Source organism: Triticum dicoccoides, chromosome 5B, assembly GCF_002162155.2.
Source record: "Triticum dicoccoides isolate Atlit2015 ecotype Zavitan chromosome 5B, WEW_v2.0, whole genome shotgun sequence".
Lineage (NCBI taxonomy): Eukaryota > Viridiplantae > Streptophyta > Magnoliopsida > Poales > Poaceae > Triticum > Triticum dicoccoides.
The window spans coordinates 510,943,899-510,962,522 of NC_041389.1; the positions used below are offsets into that span (position 1 = coordinate 510,943,899).

At 43.1% G+C, this 18,624-nt stretch overlaps 1 protein-coding gene, 1 non-coding gene and 1 pseudogene across 2 annotated transcripts; all 3 read left to right on the top strand.

Moving 5' to 3' along the window:
* The first annotated feature begins 700 nt into the window (after positions 1–700).
* LOC119309890 (SH3 domain-containing protein C23A1.17-like) lies at positions 701–3,706 on the top strand. Its single transcript, XM_037585789.1, has 4 exons — positions 701–1,352; positions 3,264–3,361; positions 3,459–3,561; positions 3,657–3,706. Exons 1-4 carry the CDS (start codon positions 701–703, stop codon positions 3,704–3,706), a joined length of 903 nt encoding a protein of 300 aa, XP_037441686.1.
* Positions 3,707–8,695: 4,989 nt separating this feature from the next.
* LOC119309891 overlaps positions 8,696–18,624 on the top strand; it is an 11,076-nt pseudogene continuing 1,147 nt past the window's right edge.
* On the top strand, positions 12,556–12,629 carry TRNAN-GUU. Its single transcript has one exon. It is a non-coding gene; the product is annotated as a tRNA-Asn (tRNA).

The window sequence follows — 18,624 nt, forward strand, 5'->3', positions numbered from 1 at the left end:
AAGCCATCCTTCTCTATTAAGTTCGGTAGGGTGAGCGGACTGTAAATATGCCTTGATGTTCTTTGTTCCACGCTCAAAAGCCCGAGATTCTACTAGTGCATAGCGGAATTCTGAGTATAGCTTCCGCGTCAAAAGGGGTGAAAAACCGAGCGAACAAGTTCCTCCCTCCACGACGCCGTAGAACTCTCGATGAGCTCCGCCACCCGAGTGGGCGGATTTTGGACAGTGGATTTCTTTTAGGGGTTTTTGGACAGGGGATGCAATTGGTCCCTCGGTATCCAATTCCGTGCCATGACAGTCGAAGACCTGCACTCTGGGCCTGCGCGGCCTGGGCTCATATCTCGACCACAGAGTTTGCCCCAGAAACCCACCCAGGCCCAGCACGCGAAACCCTCGCACCTACCATTCGCAGTTTCGCACTGCCGCGGTGCCGCCTCCGCGCGCTCAACACTCGCCAGGCGCGCGCGCCGCGCCTCCTCGCCGTTTCCGCGTTTCCTTCCTGAACGGCGGCCCCGATGCCACGGCCGGATGCCAAAATCGGCAACCCGGAGCGCGCGCCGTCGTATATAAGGATGCCTCGTTTCCCTTGCCCTAGCCCGCGCCTCCTCCGACCCTCACCCGCCTCCGGCCCACGAGACCCTAACCCACTCCGGCGAGTAGATCCGGCACGTCCTGCTCTCTCCGCCACCAGCCGCCAGAGATGGCCGCCCGCAATTCATCTGCGCCCGCCGCACACCCGCTCCACCAGGATTCCGTCGCCGCCCCCAACTCGCCCCTGCTGGCCGCCGACCCGCTCCACCAGGCTGCCGTGGCCAACCCCAACTCTCCCGTGCTCGCCGCCAACCCGGTCCACCAGGCCAGCGCGGCGGCGTCGTCGGGGATGTACGGCGCTCCTGGGGCCCTCCCAACCGAGCAAGGGTCTTTGACGGTGCTGCCGCCCCTGCCGCCGCCACAAGGCGCGCCTGTGATGAAGACGGTCCAGGGCGTGAACATGATGGTTCCGACGCCCCTGCAAGGACCCCCGGTGATGCAAGGGGCAAACACGGTGGTGCCGATGCCCCTGCGGGAGCTGGTCATGACCGTGCCCCTACAAGGCAGACCTGTGATGGCACCTCTGCCTTTCCCCGCAGGTCCTCCATCCATGATGGCACCTCCGTCCTTTTATGATGTCGCTTCACCAATGACGGTGCAGCAGCCTCCACATGCCGGATACATGATGGGCCAGCCGCTGTTGCGTGCCAGCCCTCCACCGATGGCGGCGCTGCATCTCCCACAGGCCGTACACATGGTGGCACAGCCGCCTTTGCCAGCTGGCCCCCCTCCTCTCAGGCGTCGCCGTCCTGACTACTTTGGTTTGTGCTTACTGCTCAATTCTCTGCCTCTGTTAGATTAATTCTTTGTTTTGTTCCTGCAGATTCATATAAAAGTTTAGCAAAGAGAAATGAAACCTTATCAGATTTGTTGATGCTTATGGTTGTAGTTTATAGAGTAGATTTTGTTGATGCTTATGGTTGTAGTTTATAGAGTAGATTTTGTTGACGCTTAAGGTTGTAGTTTATACAATAGTTTATTATTATTATTATTATTATGTTTGTAGCTTATACAATTGTCTGTTTGTTGGCCATATGCACGGTTAGGCTTTTGATTATGTCTATGTAAAAAGCATATGGCTATAGACATATCTTTGATTTTTTCCTGGGAAGCTTAATAGTCAACGCTGCGGTTGTTTCTCTTATGGTTCAACATGGATATTCGAGATGTTTTTGATTGTTAGATTGTACCTTTTTTTAAGCATCACTGCATCAGGTTTGTAGACTGAAGGTTTGGATTTGTTAGTGAGAACTTAGAACATAAGTATGGCAGATTATTGTCTCATTAGCCTAATTTTTTCTGTTAAATCTTCGAAGAAAAATCCTAGGATAGTTATAGGATACAGTTCTGGGATTTCTCTCTCTATGGTGTTGGTAGCATTTTGACATGTGGATTAAGTGTTGCCCAGCTTTTGCTATGTTAAAAACATTGGCGCAAAACTGACAGCACATATTTCTACTATTGTTCTAAAGAGCTTTGAAATGGACATCATATGACCAAATATATTATAAATCTTTAAGAACTTGAATTGGTCAATAGTGCTTATGTCAATCTGGTCGATCTAGCTTAGGGTATGCATGCTGCTGCGTCGTAGCACGGTTGCACCCTTACTTTTAACGCAGAAATTAATAGTTTAATAAAGCTAGTTCCTCTTTCCTATTAGTACCCTTCCAATATTTTATTGAGTATGACTAATTGCCATTTGGGCATTAGTTGTATATTTGTTGTCATCGCTGAGCTGCATGATAGGTTAAATAAATCACCATCTCTTCAGTTGGCAGCTTAGATTTTTCTCATCTCAAAAAGTCCCCTACATTTATCAATGCGTGTGGATATCTTTAATGCTTGTTATGAAAAATCAGCGTGCATATGTCCATTTCAACCTCATAGATGATATGCTCGTCATTTTTAACTTGTTTAAACCCTTTTCACATTGGTAACGCCGTAACAGTGAGATTGCCTTTTCCCCCTCTCCATATGTCCCTTTCTTGATATGTGATATAGTAAGATCCACACTTCAGTTAATGCTGTCCTGTTAATGCGTGTTATGAAAATTCAGCATGCATATGTCCATTTTCACCTCATAGATGACAAATGAGGTCATCATTAGCAAACGATACTGAAACATTGACATGCTCGTCATTTTTTTAACTTATTTAAACCCTTTTCACATTGGTAACGCCGTAACAGCGAGATTGCCTTTCCCCCCTCTCCAGATGTCCATTTCTTGATATATGTGATATAGTTAGATCCACACTTTAGTTAATGCTGTCCTGTTTATTTTTATCGGGCTTGCTTTTTAAATGGTAGGTATAATTAATAATTTCAAGCAATCATGAGTTAGAGAACTGAGCGCTCGCCCAATGGTAGGAGTTCAGGTTGTTGAACCTACACATCTGTGTTTGAATCCCCACGGGGACTCCACTTGGGTGCTATCCATGTTTATTCGTGGAGCGGTCCCACTTCTACCTATCCGCTTGGGTGCTATCCGCGTTTATTGGTGGAGTGGTCTCACTTCTACCTAACAGTGGGCAGTTAAGGGAGGGATCCGTCCCCATTTAGCCCTGTTTGTTAGCAATCACGAGTCACGTGCCGCTCAATGTCTTTTAGAAGTTCATTCATTCCCAGTAACACATACATGCATATAATTTAGTTATTACATCCTTCTGTAGACATGCCTTTTGGACCGCGGATGACTGGTTTTGAGCTGGAAATGGCTGGATTTGATGAATCAATGGGACTGCCTTATGGGCCTTACATAAACAATGAGGTAACACAATAATTCCTTGTTCCTCATTAAGACTAGCAGCTTCATCAGTAAATCTGAAGTACTGGATTATTTTATTTGACCTGGTGCATCTTTACAGATGCCTTCTGTTGGTTCGTATGAGCCACGTCTTCCTTCAGACGCATCAAACACCCTACATGTTGAAGGTTTCCCACCCAACTGTACTAGACGGGAGCTTGCACGTATCCTTTGCTATTATTATTTTGAGTTTATTTATCATTTTATTAATAAGGGGACTATGTTGTATGTTTATGTTCTTACCAATCTTATGTCTCAGTCTTTTCTTTTGTGTTTTATCTTGCACCATTTAGTGCTTCAGCTCCTTGACTCTTGCTTCTCTAGATATATTTCGCTCTTTTACTGGGTTCTGTGTAGTAAGGCTGGTCAACACAGGATATAATAATTGACATGTAATAGCTTATGCTGACTTCTAAACTCTTGCCCAAGCCTTCTCTGCCATGAAGTCTCTGCAAGGTGAATATAACATCATTGTCAGCCGAAATTGTGTCCCTTACATTCTACTCTTTCCTAAATATTTGTCTTTCTAGAGATTTCAACAAGTGACTACATACAGAGCAAAATGAATGAATCTATGCTCTAAAATATGTCTATACATCCTTATGTGGTAGTCCATTTGAAATCTCTAAAAAGACAAATATTTAGGAACGAGGGAGTAGTATTCTATACCTGATACTTACGTTACCAATTCTTTTGAGCTTTGGTCTGCACATCCTTTGTATCAATATCGTTGTGTTCCCAAGTTGTGACTCTTACATAAGTACTTACGGCAGTTGTCAACCCTTGTTGATTGTTTCATTGTTTGTTTGCATAACTTTCCTGTTCTTACTGAGCTAGAGTTTACATGGTAGAATCTGCATGCAGACTAGAGAATACATCCCTTTGCTCTATTCTTTTCTGCTCTATTTCACTTCCAGTAGGTTGCGTGTTAACTATTGTTTATATATCACATCTCTTGCAAATATAAGTGTAGCATTTATTCATTTCATATCCAGCATCTGCTGGATAACTTTTACCTGAATATTGAGACAAGTGTCTCTAATTGCTACTACTATTTTTTCCTTTTTCTTTTAGTATTTTAGTGCATCAACTTTGTTCCCTAGATAATTGATTTCAGACTTTCTACAGTTAGCATAATCCCTTATTTTGCTTGTCTCACTATCCCAAAATATGTCAGTGTTATAGCACGAAATTGACACTTATTTGGTTGTGGGCTTGAAATAAACAATGGCGCTTCTTTTTGCAGGTTATTTGTTTGACATGCATGACCTCTACTCAGTCAAATTGGACTCCAGTTCCTTCCTGGTCCGTCCAAGGTAAACTGATGGCTCGTGCTAGGCCTTAAATCTTGTGGATCTCAGTTTCTTATATATCAATCTGAAACCATCAATTTGCAAATTCTTCCTTGCTTATGTTACCTCATGGGTGAGAATGGACAACTTGATTAATTGTTTCTCAGGCTTTACCTGATACACTATGATGAGTCTATACTAGAACTGGAATTGGTTTTTTAAAGTTAAATGTTGTATGAGATGCTATAGTTTGTCATTTTGTACCGTAACTTATCATGTATCTGCGTGGCCCATACAATACAGTTATGAGCAACTGAAGGTTTCATATCACCAATGTTTTACAAAAGTAAAAGGTTTCTGTTTGGTGGGCATATTACGTCAATATAGTTTTATTGTGGATTACACAAGGGCCATGACATGGCATGTGCCTGGTGCTCTTTAAGCTGCTTATCTTGAAGATAAGCAAAGTTCTGTTCGGTCCAATGATGTTTTCTGTTGTTGGGTTACTCAGGCAAGATCGATTGTGTTCGGTTCATAATCACTTAGTCACCTAGCCCACCTGTCATGCTCTTTTGGCTAAATTGCCACAATTGTGTCCATCACACTTCGGCCAACCAAGTAACCATATGCCATGACTCTCGGTCCATATTCCTTTGTATGTGGGCGCCGCGCGGGGTTGCGGTGGTAGGATTCCTTGCGGTTTCAGGCGAGGCTCGCGTTGGCAGGGGAGGGATGCGCGGAACTGCCCGCCGGGCGTCCTGATTTCCGGTGGATGCTTTGGAATTGTGAAGATCTTTTTGGTTGTGTTCTGCCGTACCGTGTCCTCATCGGTGGCTGGTGCGTGTACCCGCAGCCCGTGGCAGATATTAGGGGATCTCTCCGTCTAACCGCGCCGCCGGAGAGGATGGAGGAAACGGCGAGGAGTCATTTTTTTTAGAATGGGGCATGGGAGGATTCGAGTGGAGGAGGAAGATGGCGAGATGATGAGTCTTAATGGTGATGGTGTTTGAGGTTGGTAGTGGGCCTCTTAATTGTGTTAGATGTACATTATGGAGGCCCAGTCGGGAAAGCCCACTGAGAGCCACTGCTGTCTGACGGGCGGCGCACACAGAGGGCCCCTCTAGGAGACGGAGAGGGAGATGGCGGTGGCTGCAGGTGCAGCGTGGTATCGTATTCGCGGTCAGCGGTGGCGAGAGCGCGCCGCGTAGGAGGATGGTTGGGAGGCGGAGCGACAGGCAGCGTCGTGGCGCATGGCTGCACCCGCGCGGGTGAAGCAGCAGCCGCTAGGGAGCTGAGGCAAGCCGCAATCGTCCCTTAGTTTCTGTATACTTCTCTTGTCAGCTGTCACCGTAATTGTCAATATAAATTGCCAATTTTGGTTGCTAATCCTGCAGGTTAGAACAGTAGGCCGAAAAACGTTGTATCAGCCGCTTTGGCTCTTCTTCTAAGAAAATGATGCATCTTTCCATGTTTATTCTAGAAAGTAGGAAATGCTAGCTCTGTAAAATTATTCTCAGATGGTGCGACACTGCGACTGCTCCGTACAAATATGCAACTCAAGCAGAAATATTGGGCGTGCGCTAGTTCAGAGGAAATTATTTGGCCATGACCCTAAAAACAGGAACCTATTTGCCCATTGCAATGTTTTTCAAATTTATCCATGAATTTGAATTGGATTGGATTAGATTGCATGACATAGTAGTTAAATGGATGTTTGGTTTGTCTACACAAAGACCGGTATATTTGATTCAAGTCATTGCCGCATCATCCTTGCATTTCCCCTGTCAGTTTACCAGTGTGATTATATTAGTGTATTTTCCTTGGCATTTATGGCAATGTCCCTCAATGTATCCATGAAATGCTAGTTTTATTTGCGTGCACTCTAATATGTTTTTGGGATTCTATTTCTGCTCAGATACGTTTAAGATACTGTTCCTCTATGCATAGGATACAATGCTTATAATATATAGCTGTTTAGCTGCTAACGCATCACACTGGTGTGTGGTTTCGCAGATTCACACGGCAATCATTTTGTACAACTACTCTGACCATGAGGTCATGGGTTCAAGTCCTGGAAACAGCCTCTTACAGAAATGTAGGGAAAGGCTGCGTACTATAGACCCAAAGTGGTCGGACCCTTCCCTGAACCCTGCGCAAGCGGGAGCTACATGCACCAGGTTGCCCTTTACTCTGACCATGAGTAATGTTAATGTAACATATAATGGATCTTTCCATTTTATGGCTTCTCCTTACGTTTTCAACCCCAGTCTCTCGAATCCTTGGCGCTTAATAGAAAAAACACTGTGCTAGTCAATGTAGGTTATGAGGAATGGCCTGACATGAATGAGCCTACCCAGTCTTATCTTGTGTAACTTCACAGTTGAAGTAGTAATAATTGCAACAGGTTTTTGATGTTCACCTAGTTTCTTGACCTCGATTCTTTGTGTAATCCTCTGGTTATTCGATTATGCCTTAATGCATTATAGTAGACACTCTAATTTAGCTGTTGGATTCTTTCTGCGCCGAGCTATTTTCCCATCATGCCTTATCTGGATGCCTCTAATGTATTCTCCGCTCTGGTCATGTCATACGCCTATTTGAGATATTGTTTTGTAGACTAATACATGTTTGGATTTGTTAACGAGAATCTAGAACAGAAGCATGACAGATTATTGTTTCCTCCAAAAGGGGAAGCACCACTTTTTTTAGATGCATTGTTGCCATGCATTATAAAAATGACAGGTATGCGAGGATAAACAATGGTAGGATGTGGTTCATGCAGTTTGTGCTCAAACATTTTTTGTTTTTGAAACAGAATAATTTGTGCAAAAATTTGATCAATAAGCTGGTCTGTTCAACCAACGGTTGGATGTTTTGCCTTTTTGTGAGAATTTATAGTCTACTTTTCTATCTCTACCATGTTGTGCTTTTAGTATAAATAGATAGATGATGTGACCTGGCAATATTGCACAGAACATGGGTTTAGTAACAAATATAGAACTTTGGCTTATCATTATTTTCAATGTTTTTCATGGCATTCATGAAATTTAAATGTATCATTGGAATTGAGTTATCTCATGTCAGGCATCAAGGTCAAGACCATATTTCTGTGAAATGCGTTGAAAGGATTCTAACGATATTGTCGTTGGTGATGTTAAGAGTCGCTGAAGAACTCATTGCGTTAGACATTGCTATTCATCCAAGACATGAAAAGCAAATGAGACCACATCAGTTGGCAGGTTTCCACTTTCTGGTTGTTTCACGAGTATTGTTCTTTGCTATGCTGGATACGGTCATGGGTATTATTGTGGTGATCTGTTTCCTGCTAGTACATTGTTGTTTGCAAGCTTGTATATTTGTAGGTATTGAAGCAACTTTGCTCTTTGAAATGCTAGTGTGAATATAGTTTGCCCAGTTGAAGTATTTCCACTGCCCTTTACACTCACATCACCTTTGTGTTTTTCTTTCCTTTAGAGACTCCTTTTCTGGGTATTCTGTGCATGATTAGAAGCAAAGAACAGTATTTGAATTTGGACTGAATTTACTGTAGGTGATATTTCTAGTGTATCTCTAGTAGCTACTCCCTCCGTCCGGAAATACTTGTCGTAGCAATGGATACAAATGGATGTATTTAGAACTAAAATACATTTAGATACATCCATTCCTCGGACAAGTATTTCCGAACAGAGGGAGTACTAGCTACTAGCTTTATGCATAAAGTTTCATTACTACTTGAATTGGATTTTACCAGGTGAAATACAGAGCTCGATGCCAAAAATGAGGATACCTAGTAAACCTAGGAGAAATATTTGATGAATAAGGTGCCTCTTTGTTCAGCAATTACTATGCTTGTGTTAAACAATTAGTGGGTTGACTACTACATAATGGCCGTTGCATTTTATGATCATTATAGTTCTCCACATGTAACTGTCCGTGCTTCTACTTATGATTGCCTTGTACGCATCCCACGTTTTTCTTGTCCACCTTGCATGGGGCTTATATGCAACATCAGCAGAAGTGCTATTTCCATTGCTGGTGCAAATTTTTTTCTTCTCTGTTATATGATAATAACTAATTAGTCATCTGTTTCTGTAGGCATGTATTACCGCAGAAAAAGAAAGCCTTCCGACCCCATCAATAATCTTTCACTTACTGCAAATACGATTTGCAGTTGGAGATGTGGCAGTGTTACCGAGGAGTGGGACAGCTTGTATGCTCAGAAGGTCCAATTGTTAACTTTGCTTTCTACTCTGCCCGAGCCCGCTCTGAGTTATGGGCCGAGTGTTCAAACCAATATGGCCAATTCTATTGAGCAAAGAGAACAGAAAAAGAGTGACATAATAGTTCTTGATTTGGATGATGATGATGAAAGCACAGGAGCACACAAACAACTGATGCCTGAGAAAAACAAACAGCTCACATCTTAGAAAAATAAACAGCTGATACATCAGAACAGGCTGGTGCTCTCATGAGGGTGGTAACCGAAGGAATTGATGAAGTAAATGAGACAATGCATGATAGAGACCAAAACAGTCAAATTGTTCCATATAGTCCAAGTGCAACTTTAATGAATCAGTATCCTTCGGCCAGCTATCAACCATTAGCAGTTCTGTTTGAGAGAGTTATATTGCAGAAAAGACCTGAGGAGGAACGTATCCATGATCTAGTTGTGTGTACTTTTCACTTGCAATTTTTTACTGAACTACTCCACGTAATGTGGTCCTTACACTTTTCCAGAATTACGTCGCAGAAGTGTTCAACATCTTGAACCTTTTATGCCCAAAGTTTCTCAAGATTGTAGCATATATCCTATTGTTGATAATGAATCAAGTATCAATATCAGGTTGCAACTTTAATGAATCAGTATCCTTCGGCCAGCTATCAACCATTAGCAGTTCTGTTTGAGAGTTATATTGCAGAAAAGACCTGAGGAGGAACGTATCCATGATCTAGCTGTGTGTACTTTTCACTTGCAATTTTTTACTGAACTACTCCATGTAATGTGGTCCTTACACTTTTCCAGAATCACGTCGCAGAAGTGTTCAACATCTTGAACCTTTTATGCCCAAAGTTTCTCAAGATAGTAGCATATATCCTATTGTTGGTAATGAATCAAGTATCAATATCAGGTTGCAGAGTCAGTAGAAGATGCCCTACTGCATCATGATAACCACGAGAAAAGCATATGTCATTAGAAGTCTTCAGAGAACTAACAAAAATCGTGCTTCACTACTACAAGGGTGATTCTTGGATGAACTACCTGACCTAGTAGACTTCAGTGTCTTAAGAAAGAAATCGTTCATAAGTTGGAAGCCTATGAGAAGTAAAAAAAACCGCAGTAGGAACTTCCCTGTACATGCATCCATGTCTGTCAGAAATATTAGAAGTTGATGCTGCAGATAGGGCTTGCAGCTTGACAGATGTAACTGTTGATAGTCTGGTCCGGTCAATCAACGTGGCTGACGGTGTGAAAGCCAGATTTTTCACCAATATCCTGGCACTTGTGGAATCTGCGGTAGAGAAGGTCATTGCATTTAGTCAGTACATTACTTCCCATGAATTTTTTGGAAAGTCTATTGGTTAAGACAAGGGGCTGGCAAGTAGGAGAGTTCTTTGTGATCCGTGGTGATAATAAATCTACTTCAGAAGATAGAGAACTGACAATGGATCAGTTTAACAACACTATTGATGCAAAAGTCATGTTTGGCTCTACCAAGGCATGCAGGGAGGGCATCTCCCTGGTGGGCGCATCAAGAGTCTTCGTTCTAGATGTTCACTTGAACCCTTCTGTTACCCGTCAGGCAATCGAGCGGGCGTACTGGCCTGGGAAGCAAAAGGAAGTGTTGGCTCGTAGCAGCTGATTCTCTGGAGAACACCTATGAAACTGCATTCAAGAAGGAGGTGATACCAAAGCTGTGGTTTGAATGGAGTGAGCAGCGCTGCACGTCGGAGGACTTCCAGCTGAACGAAGTTGATATCGATGACAGTGGGGATGAGCTGCTGGAAAACAGGATGATATGCTGGGACATCAAGGCTTTTTATATGCAAGGTGAAGGAGGCTGGCTGTTGTACGTACACAATGTATATATGGCTTTCCGACTGTTCGAGATTGTCATTGTTGTCAAGTAAGGCTCCTCTAGAACCGAAAGAAAGAGGAAAAGTACTTGACTTGGTACCTCTTTACAGATACCTTATATTGGTTCTTATGGGCCTTCTCTTCCTTCAGATGCATCAAACACTCTACATGTTGAAAGTCTCCCATCCAACTGTACTAGACGGGAGCTTGCACGTATGTATCCCTTTATGCATATGACTCTCTTGCTATTTTTTTTTTGACATTTTGTTCATAACTGAACTATATTTTATGTTTGTCCTTACCAATCTATGTCTCAATCTTTTCTTTTCTGTTTTTGTTTTCACCATTTAGTGCATAAGCTCCTTGACTCTTGCCTTTTACCGGGTTCTGTGAAGGCTGGTCAAAGAGGATATAATAGTAGACACCTAATAGCTTATGATGTCTTAGAAACTCCTGCCTCGGCGATTTTTGCCATGAAGTCTCTGCAAGGTGACCATAACATTTTTGTCATCCTAAGTTGTGCCTCCTACATTCTAGTATCCTACTTTAATACTAATGTCACTAAATCTTTTGAAGTGTCGTTTGCACATCCTTTGCATCAATATCATTGTGTGCCTAAATTGTGACTCTTATCTGAGTACTTATGATAGTTGTCAATCCTTGTTGATTGTTTCCTTATTTGGTTGCACAACTTTCATGTTCTTACTGAGCTAGAGTTAACATTCTAGAATCTGCATGCACGATACATCCATTTGCCATATTCTTTTCTGCTATGTTTCACTTCCAATAGGTTATGTCTTTACTAATTTTTTATGTATCATACATCTTTCCTTATATGAATTTATCCATTTGATATCCAGCATCTGGCAGATAGCTCTAACCTAAATGTTGTGACAAGTGCCTCGTATTGCTGCCACTATTTTTCGTTTCTTTAGTATTTTGGCACATCAAATTTTATTCCCTAGATGATCAATTTCGGGCTTTCTACTTTTAGCGTAATACTTTGTATGTGACTCACTATTGTACTATAGTACATATTTTCAAATATGAGCCTATAGCATGAAGTTGACACTTGTTCAGTTGTGGGCTTCAAACAAAATGTGATGCTTCCTTTTGCAGGTTATTTGTTTGACATACATGACAAATACTCGCTCAAATTGGACCTTCAATTATTTGCTGGTCCGAGGTCAACTGATGCATCTTCGTGGGTTTTGGTTACTTCAATATCAATCTAAAACCTTCAATTTGCAACTGCTTCCTTTGCTTTTGTTTCCTCATGAACGAGAATGGACAACTTGATTGTTTCTTGGGCCTTACCTGATATGATATGATGAGCCTATATTAGAATTGGAATTGGTATTATAAGTTGCATGTTGTATGAGATGCTCGAATTTGTTATTTCATATTGTAACTTATCATGTACTCCCTCCGTCCCATAATGTAAGACGTTTTTTGACTCTGGTGTCAAAAAACATCTTACATTATGGGAAGGAGGGAGTATCTGCATGACCCATACAAGACAATATGCGACAGTGGATCAAACATTCAAACTTTTTGTGAGCATCCAAAGGTTTTTTATTACAAATGTTTAACAAAAGTAAAAGTTTTATGTTTGGTGGGCGTATTATGTCTGTCTCCAATCTCATGGATTGACATTAATATTTAGAAAATGGATGCCTTTTGCAATTACTTGAGATGGAATTTGCCATGGAAGATATCATGTAGCTTTTGTATGTTACAACTTGCGTTAGTGATATTACATATAGTTAAATACTTTTTGTATCCAAATAGCTGGAATAGCTCAGTTGGTTAGAGCGTGTGGCTGTTAACCACAAGGTCGGAGGTTCAAGCCCTCCTTCTAGCGAGTTTTTTTCCACTTTTCGTGCATGTGTGATATAAAAAGAAATCCAAATGTATTATTTTAGTATCATGTATTTGCACTATACACTCTAATTATAGTTGTTGGATTCTTCCTACACATAGCTATTTATCCCATCATTCCTTGTATGGATCCCCCTAACATATTCTCTGCACCGGTCATGTCATGTGCTTATTTCAACATAAACTCAAGATTGTTGGGTAATCTATTTAATTTGTATGAACAAAACAGCATGAAGGACTGCCTGTATAATGATCAATGGCCATAATTAAGCATGTAGCTTTGAAGACCTGGAGATTTTAGTACATGTTGAGCATTTGAACTGCTTTTAATTTGCGATGATAAATAATAGGGTATTAGTATGCCATCTTGACAGTTGGTACAACCACTAAAGTGTTCTTGCTTTTGCCATTCAAATTTTGACTACATAGAACTAGGACCCTTTTGTATGGAATTTATGGATCTAACTAAAACAAACTTTTCTACATCTAAGGACTGTACTACAGTTTAGTTAGTCCAATGCTTACCATGTTTTGCCTGTGTATATGCAATATACATTTAGTTATATTTCTGGTTGAAGAGAAGGGTTGGGCGATACTAACTATAGTGTCAAGATGCTTGCATTGTCTTTAACTTACTTTACAGTTGCAATACTAGTTACTGGATTCCATCCCTCATGTTTTTAGATATTATGGAATAATGGCTATATCAAACCGTGATCCCTCTACAGTCGTAGTTGTCCAAAGAATTCTTTATTTGGCTATCACTGCCTATGTACCTTGTGAGCTAGTGTTGTCGAAGAAATCGTCAAGAATAGATGACTTTGTGTATGTTGCTTCTCCTAAAAGTGGAAGCACCATTTTTTTAGGTGCATTGTTGCCATGCATTATAAAAATGACAGGTATGTGAGGATTAACAATGGTAGGATGTGGAACATGCAGTTTGTGCTCAAATTTTTCCTTTTCTTTTCGAAACGGAACAGTTTGTGCCAAAATTTTATCAATAAGCTGGTCTGTTCAACAAACGGTGGGATGTTTTGCATTTTTGTGAGAATTTCAAGTCTACCTTTCTATTTCTACAGTGTTTTACTTTTAGTATAAATAAATAGATAGATAGATGATGTGGCCTGGCTACATTACGCAAGACATGGGTTTAGTAACAAATATGGAACTTTGGATTATCATTATTTTCAATTTTTTACATGGTATTCATGAAATTTAAATGTATCATTGGAACAATCAATTAACATTGTGTTTACCTCATGTGAGGCATCAAGGTCAAGATCATATTTTTGTGAAATGCGTTCAAAGGATTCTGATGATATTGTCATGGGTGATGTTAGAGTCGCTGAAGAACTCATTGCGTTAGACATTTCTATTCATCCAACACATGAAAAGCAAATGAGAGCACATCAGTTGGCAGGTTTCCACTTTCTGTTTAAGAATTTAGTCTCTGACAAACCAGGAGGTACCATTCTAGCTCATGCCCCTGGTTCGGGGAAAACATTTATGCTGATTAGTTTCATTCAGAGCTTCCTGGCAAAGTATCCCTCTGGAAGGCCCTCTGGAAGGCCTCTTGTTGTACTTCCAAAAGGCATATTAGGTACATGGAAAAGGGAATTTCAATGGCGACAAGTGGAGGACATACCACTATATGATTTGTATTTGTGAAGGGTGACAAAGCAGATCATTTGGAAATCTTAACTCTTGGCAAGCCAATAGGAGTATCCTCATGGTTGGATACACTGGGTTCTCTTGGATCATTAACAGTGATGGGGTTGGCACCATTGCTTCATGCTGGGACATGTTGCTTATGTTCCCTAACCTACTTATAATGGATGAGGGCCATATAGCTCGGAATGAGTCTGACTAATGTGCTAGAATCACTACGCAAAGTATGTACTCCACGTAAGTCCTATCTGGTACACTTTTCCAGAATCGCATTGCAGAAGTGTTCAACATCTTGAACCTTGTACGCCCAAAGTTTTTCAATATAGTATCATCTTGACTGTATAATGAGTCAAGTATCAATATCAGCTCGCAGGATTTCAAAAGGAGTCACTGATAAATTCACCAAGTCAGTCAAAGAGACCCTGCTGCAATGATGATAACTTCACGAGAAAAGCACATGTCATTAGAAGTCTCAGAGAACTAACAAAATACGTGCTTCACTACTACAACTCTACAAGGGTGATATCTTGGATAAACTACCTGGCCTAGTAGACTTCAGTGTCTTCTTGAAACTCAATCCCAAGCAGAAAGAAATCGTTCATAAGTTAAAGTTGAAAGCCTTTGAGAGGTTCAAAAAACCCGCAGTAGGAACTGCCCTGTACATGCATCCATGTCTGTCAGAAATGTCAGAAGTTGATGCTACAGATAGGTTTCCAGCTTGACAGATGTAACTGTTGATAGTCTGGTCCAGTGTATCATCGTGGCTGACGGTGTGAAGGCCAGATTTTGTCAGCTGGGTCGCCGTGGCACTGTGGATAGTATCGCTGGCCCAGTTTGGCATCGCAAGTGAAGGGGAGGAAGGACTGGAGACTCTTCTTCAACACGCTTTTCTGGAACCTCGACTAGTGGGATAGCGCAAGCACCATGGCGGCAAGGTGGAGCGGCCGGAGCGGATGTTCCTCCGGCGCTGGCGGTGGCGGTTGTTCTGATCGCTGTCGATTTGCGGTGCTGCCGCTTATGGCCGCCACAGGCACCACGGACGCACCGTCGGATACCTGGGTCAATGGCTACTTGGCCGATGCCGCAGGCGCGTACAAACGCTTCTTAGTATCAGAATTATTACAGGTTGTTCTTATCGTTGTGAGGCAAAAGTTTTTCGTCATTTTGTTTGTTCTCATTCTCATTCGCTTTCTTTGGTTTTATCATGTGCCTACATAAACGTCTTATATATCTTGAGACGGAGGTAATAGCAATCATCTATCTTATATATGCATTAGAAACAAAAACATAGGATATCTATGTATCAATATACTTACTGCCGCCTCCTTGCAAATAAATATGTATACTTGCTGCCGCCGGTCATATTCCTTTGTATCTGTGCCTAGTTTTTTTTCTTGGTTGACATTGTTGGGCTTATACAGCGGTCTCCTTACACGAGGGTAAACGTCACATTTCTGAAACATGTTTTTCTTCTGTGAAATTGCTAATCTGGGAAATTCTACTTTTATGATGTGCATCTAGCTTAACTTTAGTGATTATACTATTTTATATTAATGGGTTTATGCCAAAAAAATGTATAAAGTATATGCTCTTGGATTTCTGCATAGGGTTTTATATATGCATAAAGGGGGGCGGCGTGGCGGTCTCCTCCATCGGCATGTTTAAAGCCCAGATGAGCAGTGGCTCATTCCAGCTCCTCGGGATGGCGGAATTTAGCCTCCTCTCGGCTGTTTTTGCTCGCGGCACCTCCTACACCGGGACCCCGTGGGTCGCTATTGCCGCATCGACCGTTGTCATGATCGTTGTCTCCTTCCTTGGCTTCGATTATGTCGCCAACTTCCTATGTATGTGTGGTGGCCGGGTGAAGGGTGTTCGGCGTTGTTGCTGGGCCGTCAGCTCTCGGTGTCGGTTGGCATGGCGTCATGAGGGTCTGCAGGGCCAGAAAGTTGCCCAAGTTCAACAACGCGGTTGTTGCTGTCCATCGAGAGGATGTTGAAGAGAATGTTTGAACTTTAGAGTTCTTTAGCTGAACCGTAAAGAGTCAGAAGTGCATGTCTCTCTCATGTAATTTGGCGAGCTGGATTTGGAGCTAAAAAAAACCAATCCCTAGTCTCGAAGAACATAAACAACGATCCATGGTGGTACAGAATGAGGAGGGAACGACAAGGGGGGTTGCTTTTGTCTATATGTTGTCCTCTTATCATTTTGTTCGTGTAACATGTAATTGATCCCCCCCCCACCCCCCCAACACACACGCACCCGCGTCTCTCTCCCCAGCGACTCGGGGGCGTAAACCCTATCGTTGCCACACCTTTCCACCCAAGCCTCCATCGTCTCGCCGCTGCAGGCTTTGAGGCGCGAGGTGGCCAGATGTGGTGCCTCTCGTGCATTTGTATGGCGGCGTTGAGGTGGTGCGTGGCGGCGCGGGTCGCAGGTGAAAGTGCAACTAATCCCCGGATGATTTTGATAATTGATAACAACATCGCTGAACTAATGCCTACTCAAAGAATATTTCACGAAAGTTCAATTTAGCTATGGCAATGGGATGTGAATGTGGACCAACAAAATGCTCACGAATGATATTGACAAATATTCAAGACTCTAAAATTATGGTTAGGTGATCCAATATCACACTGAGTCCATAAGAAAGCCAATATTATTAAGAGGGGATGAGGTATTGATCATGGCGTAACTGCTTAAGTGCTCAGGGATATTGCTAAAATTCCTCGATCGCACCCTCACATTCATCTTTGTCCTAAACCTAAAGTTATTCTTGGTCTCACCGAAACACATATAGCCGGATCCACCGAATAGCGTCTTGGTCTCACCGAGATGGCCCTTCGGTCCCACCGATGAGCACTTGCCGACCTTCTATTGCCAATTGAAATTCAATCAAAAAATTTGAGTGGTTTCAATCGGTGACACCGAAGTATGAAAGTGCTTCGGTCATCATCGTTCAGTCTCACCGAGAGGTTTCATCCGGTCTCATCGAAAAGCCAAAAGTTCATAAATCTCTACTGGATGCAATAAATTGCGAAGAAAAATCATGGCACATATGCAACATACAAGCCAATGCTTGCATCAACGCAAAAACAAATTGCAACCTGAATGCAACATTTGAAGCTCATACCTACCGCAGCAGATCGTTGTATGCTTGGAGCAAAGAAATATGAGATTGATGTTGGGGAACGTAGCAGAAATTCAAAATTTTCTACGCATCACCATGATCAATCTATGGAGATTCTAGCAACAAGAGAGAGAGGGAGTGCATCTTCATACCCTTGAAGATCGCCAAGCGGAAGCGTTACAAGAACGCGGTTGATGGAGTCGTACTCGCGGCGATTCAAATCGCGGAAGATCCGATCTAGCGCCGAACGGACGGCGCCTCCGCGTTCAACACACGTACAACTCAGAGATGTCTCCTCCTTCTTGACCCAGCAAGGGGAGATGAGAAGTTGAGGGAAAACTCCGACAACACGACGGCATGGTGGTGATGGAGCTCGTGGTTCTCCCGCAGGGCTTCGCCAAGCACTACGGAGGAGGAGGAGGGAGAGTGTAACGCCCCGGATTCGATGCGCCAGGTGTCTGCTAGTTATTTGCCGTAGTTGCCATGTCATTTGCTTGCGTGTTGCATTTTATCATGTCATCATGTGCATCTTATTTTGCTTACGTGTTCGTTTCATGCATCCGAGCTTTTTCCCCGTTGTCCGTTTTGCAATCTGGCACTCCTATGCCCTCCGGCGTTCCCCTTTTGTCTCTTGTTGTGAGCAGGTGTTAAACATTCTCGGAATGGACTGAGTCTTGCCAAGCGGCCTTGGTATAGCACCGGTAGACCGCCTGTCAAGTTTTGTGCCATTTGGAGGTCGTTTGATACTCCAACGGTTAACTGGGTAACCGTAAAAGCCCCTTTCGTCTTGCAGCCCAACACCCCTCCAAAGTGGCCCAAAACCCATCAAGCTCCCCTCCATGCTCTCGGTCGTTCGATCACGATCGCGTGGCCGAAAACCGCTGGACTCTCCTAGCTCCCAGAAAGTATAAATATGCCCTCCGCGTCCAAATTCACGGATGAAACCCTAGCCCCTTCTTCCTCCGCGCGCCGGACACGTCCGCCCGGCGCCGGACACGTCCGCCGCTGCCCCCTCGTCCAACCACAGTGCGCCAGCTGTCCCGCGCTCTCTCTCTCCTCCGCGCATCGCCGCTGGCCCGCCCAGGCCCGAGCGGGGCCCGCCCAGGCCCGAGCGGGGCCCGCCCAGGCCCGAGCGGGGCCCGCCCGCGCCCATCGGGGCCCGAGCGCGCGCCGCCTCCCGCGC